This window comes from Porites lutea, chromosome 8, assembly GCF_958299795.1.
Source record: "Porites lutea chromosome 8, jaPorLute2.1, whole genome shotgun sequence".
Classification (NCBI taxonomy): Eukaryota; Metazoa; Cnidaria; class Anthozoa; order Scleractinia; family Poritidae; genus Porites; species Porites lutea.
In genome coordinates this window covers 30,981,595-30,986,594 of record NC_133208.1, presented here as the reverse complement: position 1 = coordinate 30,986,594, position 5,000 = coordinate 30,981,595, and the positions used below count along the sequence as shown (strand labels likewise).

The following is a 5,000-nucleotide window of genomic DNA, read 5'->3' as shown; positions in this document are numbered from 1 at the left end:
AACATCTCTATCTTTACTTCAGAGAAAATGATCTTCATCGACGAAGCTGGCTTTGTAAGTACATTCAAGAACAAACTCTTAAACATGATCGTTAACTTCGATTAACACACTATTACATTAGGCATTTACAGACAATTCCGTCTTGAATTACAGGATAGACGAATTGTAAGAAATTACGGTCGTGGCCCAAGGGGATGGAGAATTCGAGCACCTATTCCAGCATCGTGGGGACCAAGAATCTCTGCAATTATAGCCGCCAGTCAACAAGGCATTCAGCTTTGCAAGACTACAACACGTACTATAAACGGCGAGCGCTTTACTGCATTTGTATGAGATCAGCTTGTCCCTATTTTAAACCCCTACAATGGCGAAAATCCAAATTCGATTGTTATTTTGGGTATGTTGAGACAACATCATTATTTTTATAAATTATTTGTAGTAATTTTAAGATATATTCATTTATGTACTTTCTTTATGTACTTTTTGGCAGATAATCATCCTGTCCACCATTTGGCGGAAGTCCGGCGACTTATTATAGCGACTGGCGCCCTTTTACGATTCTTGCCTCCTTACTGCCCGGACTTAAATCCAGTAGAAATGGTTATAGCCAACGCCAAAGCAGCTATCCGAGAACAAGAAGTGTTGTTTGCACGTTCAACAAGACCAAGGGGTCTAGTTTTACTAGCAGTCCTTCAGGTGACACAGGATTTTTGTGAGGCGTCTGTTAGGCATTGTGGTTATTGAAGTCAGCTCAAATAATGACTTGCACTTCTTTGTTAATTGCAATTTGAATTTTATTGACTGATATTTCTTAGATCTATTAGTAGCAACTGCTTTTGCTCATCGAACTCTTGCTGGGTTAACACTCCTTCCCTGTGTAGTTCCCCGAGCTCTTTCAGTTGTGCTAGAAGGACTGAACGTAACTGAAAACGAAAAAAAAATATATGGAAAATAAATATATTATTATCGTTAAAAGAAAAACTTGTTAAGGAGAATAGGCGTTAAAATGGTTTAAGCTATATGATGTTATTCCTCAGTGGAATCGCGACCACGATTAGTTGAAGTAAGGAAGTAGAACAACATGAGAAACAGTAAAACAAAATTTACTTACGTTGGTTGAGCTCTCCTGATTTCGTGCTTCTCTGCGACGGGTACCAGTTAATGCAGATGTCACCGCCTCTGCAAGTTGCACAAAGGTTTCCCCTGCCGTCGAAGTGGATGCTGGTTTCCTCCTCTTCACCTTTCTCTCCGTGAAGGGTGGTACGTTGGGTGGTGTTTCCACGCTTTCATGTACCGCGCTTTCCTGGAAGATAGAGAATATACATACAATATACAGTCAATCTACTAAAGAGCAAATTTGAACTAGGTACGCTTGAATGATAATATAGTTGTTTGTTACAATATATTCCCTTTACACTTACGATTGTCTCTTCCCAGAGGAAGTATTCCGCATTTGAATACTTATCGCCGTGCTTATCCATTAATTGCCTTTGCACACCTTCCACTCTTGACGGCTCGCGATTGTCATCTCCTTGATGTTGTGAATCATCTAAATGTCATTAATTAAAGGGGTAAATTAGCTTAAAAGAAGCAAAGACATGAGATAACAACAATTGAAGTAAATGAAAATAATCTACCTACCATTCCTAGTGGTCGATAATTTCCGTTTTTGGCCCTGGCGTGTTCTCTTTTTTTCTTCAATAAAGATGACCAGCTCGCTGTGTTTGTGATGAAACCTGCTTGTGTAAGCGTCATCAACGTGTTGATCCGTTTTAATCAACCGCTTGTTAATACTCTTTCCCACATACCCAATATCCACGTCATCCACCGTGACATCTTCCTCAAAGAAAGATTCTGTAGCCTCGAAAACACTCTTTTTCATTTCAACGGCGTTGTCGTAAATGTTGAAATCTTGAATGATTTGCCGCTCAAACGTTCTTTTATCAGAGGGATCGTTGTAAATACGGATTGTCGTAAGAAAGCTCATCGTGTAACGACAACAGTAGATAACCTATAACTGACCAAATTTCCCATTCTTTTATTTCCTGGAGTATGCAAATGAAACGAATTGCCGACGGGATTCGTACATTCTTTTCTTTTTTCACAAATTCAAACAAAGAACCCGGAGGAGAGAAAATTTCTCATTAAAACGAGATTTTTCACATGTTGGACAATGACAAGTGAAAAATGCACACGAGCGCACGTGCAGGAAAACAAAAGTATATATCTATGTATATATCTCTCCATATGAAAATCTTTTTGAAAACGGGTGTATATATATATATATATATATATATATATACACCCGTTTTCAAAAAGGTTTTCATATGGAGAGATATATAGATAGATATACACTTTTGTTTTCTTGCACGTGCGCCCGCGTGCATTTTTCACTTGTTATTGTCCAACTTGTGAAAAACTCGGTTCAACGATAAATTTTTTCTTCGTCGGTTTTTTTTCCAATTTGAAAAGAACCTGTCGTTTTGAGTTTTTTTGTTTTTTCAGAAAAATGCATGTGCTCTGCGATACAAATTTGCAATGACGAATTATATAGCTGATTTTGGGAATGAGGAAAACATCCCGCGAAGCAGCCGATCCGCGAGTTATACAGCGTCACCGAATTGGCAGGCCAAATGCCATGGCATCTGTAGCAAGTGACGAAGCATTTTTACTGATGGAGTGAATTAAAAAATGCGTTGAACCGAGTTTTTCACAAGTTGGACAATAACAAGAGAAAAATACACACGGGCGCACGTGCAAGAGAACAAAAGTATATATCTATCTATATATCTCTCTGTATGAAAACCTTTTTGAAAACGGGTGTATATAACGGGCTTATGATCGAGAAGATTAACGAGAGGTTGAACAAAGCGTATGGTGATGGATCCATAAGTGACAGAACTTTGGAGTATTTACTTGTTAATGGCGGGGCGAGGGCGGGACGGTTTTATCTTCTGCCTGAATTACATAAGAGAGGTTGTCCAGGTAGACCAGTTATCTCTGGATGCAATACGCCAACGGAGAAGATCTCGGCATTTGTTGATCACCACCTGAAACCGCTCGTCTCAGCGGTACCATCTTATGTGAAGGATACGAATGACTTTCTGAAGAAGCTCCGTGACATCAGTACGCTCCCTAGCGGCGCAATAATGGTGACCATTGATGTAGTGGGATTATATCCCCATATACCTCATGATGAGGGACTGCAATCTATCAGGGAGGCTCTCAACAATCGAGAGAACCCGGAGATACCCACAGAGACAATTGTAGACCTGGCAGAGTTAGTGCTTAGGAATAACAACTTTGAATTTAATGAAAACCATTATCTTCAGACTTTGGGGACGGCTATTGGTACGAAAATGGCACCGTCTTATGCGAATTTGTTTATGGATAGACTGGAGAGAGGGTTGTTATCCCAGGCGCAGGTAAAACCCTACATCTGGTTACGATACATCGATGACGTTTTCATGGTTTGGACGGGGACCGAGCTTGAGCTGCTGGAGTTTTTGAATTATATCAATGAAGCCCATGACACGATTAAGTTCACTTGGGACTGGTCTAGAGGGAGGATTAATTACCTGGATGTTCAGGTAATAAATAACAATGGAAGAATAGAGACTGATTTGTACATAAAGCCGACGGATAAACACGAGTATCTGTACCACACTTCGTGTCATCCCCGGATGTGTAAGGAAAGCATACCGTATGCCCAGGCTTTGAGACTTCGAAGAATATGTTCTAGGCTGGATTGGTTTAATCACAGGGCTGCTGATCTATGTAGGTTTCTTGTAGCCAGGGGATATAAAAAAGCATTTGTTTTGAAGCAAATTAGGAGAGCGAGATTGAAAACAAGAGAGGAAACATTGGCACCACGCCCTAGGAATGCTACTAACAGAGTGCCAATGGTAGTGACATACCATCCAAGTCTTCCTAACATTGGTAGTATCCTACGAGAACTTCAGCCGCTCTTGCATTGCTCAGAAAAATGCAGGAAAGCCATCAAAGACGTACCCTTCATGGCATTTCGAAGACCCAAGAGCCTGGGGGACTACTTAGTACACGCTAAACTTAGGTCGTCAACGCGCCTGGAGCGGAGCTCCAAGGGGACAGTGGTGTGTGGTAACAGACGATGCCAGGTCTGTAAGTACCTGGAACCGGGAGAAAGGTTTACCTCTTACAGAACTGGAAAGAGCTATACAATTAACTACGAACTGGACTGTAATAGTAGTAATGTTGTGTACTTGCTGTCCTGTAAGGTTTGTCATGCGCAGTACGTTGGGTCAATAACAACAAAATTTAGGCTTAGGTTTAACAATCATAAGGCCCGTTTTAGAGCGCATTCAGGGCTTTCTTTTGAGGGTAGAAACAAGGATGATCTTTTGTATAGACATTTTTTTGGCCCGGGACACCATGGTCTTGAGGATGTCAGTATACAGTTAATTGACAGAGTGTCCGGGGAAGAATCAGCTCTCCGGGATAAAGAAGGCCAGTGGGCCTATAGGTTGAACTGTATTCAGCCTCAGGGCTTGAATATAAGCGACTTTTTTTACAGCCAGAATAGGTCGACTAGGTCTCGCGTCCGGTAAGATATATATATATATATATATATATATATATATATATATATATATATATATATATATATATATATATATATATATATATATATATATATATATATATATATATATATATATATATATATATATATATATATATATATATATATATATATATATATCTTACCGGACGCGAGACCTAGTCGACCTATTCTGGCTGTAAAAAATATATATATATATATATATATATATTATATCTGTGTGATTTTGCTAAAAGGTGCCCGCTAAGTTTTCGCTTGAACACGGGCAGCGTCCCGTGTTCAAGCCAGTGCAGCCGGAAAAAAACCAGGGGGCTTGCCGTCTTGCTAGGTGTCAGCTGAGAGCCCAAGCCCAGACCTCTCCGTGGGTGGGTAGCTTCCTTGTTTTGTGTGAAAACCAGGG

The 5,000-nt window shown here is 40.0% G+C and overlaps 3 protein-coding genes across 3 annotated transcripts in view; 2 read left to right on the top strand and 1 right to left on the bottom strand.

Moving 5' to 3' along the window:
• The window catches only part of LOC140945544 (uncharacterized), a 1,053-nt gene extending 309 nt beyond the window's left edge, over positions 1-744 (top strand). Inside the window, exons 2-4 of the mRNA XM_073394556.1 lie at positions 1-54; positions 154-295; positions 491-744. The exon at positions 1-54 is cut by the window's left edge and continues 54 nt beyond it. Of these exons, the coding sequence (XP_073250657.1) occupies positions 1-54; positions 154-295; positions 491-744 (450 nt within the window). The remainder of the gene's footprint in view (positions 55-153; positions 296-490) is intronic.
• On the bottom strand, positions 479-1,987 carry LOC140945543 (uncharacterized). The gene is made up of 4 exons (XM_073394555.1): positions 1,642-1,987; positions 1,422-1,549; positions 1,112-1,303; positions 479-923 (listed from the first exon to the last, which is right to left on the bottom strand). Exons 1-4 carry the CDS (start codon positions 1,985-1,987, stop codon positions 795-797), a joined length of 795 nt encoding a protein of 264 aa, XP_073250656.1. The 3' UTR covers positions 479-794.
• An 850-nt stretch (positions 1,988-2,837) lies between these two features.
• LOC140945541 (uncharacterized) lies at positions 2,838-4,586 on the top strand. The gene has a single exon (XM_073394554.1). The coding sequence runs from the start codon at positions 2,838-2,840 to the stop codon at positions 4,584-4,586; it is 1,749 nt and encodes a 582-aa protein (XP_073250655.1).
• The last annotated feature ends 414 nt before the right edge of the window (positions 4,587-5,000 follow it).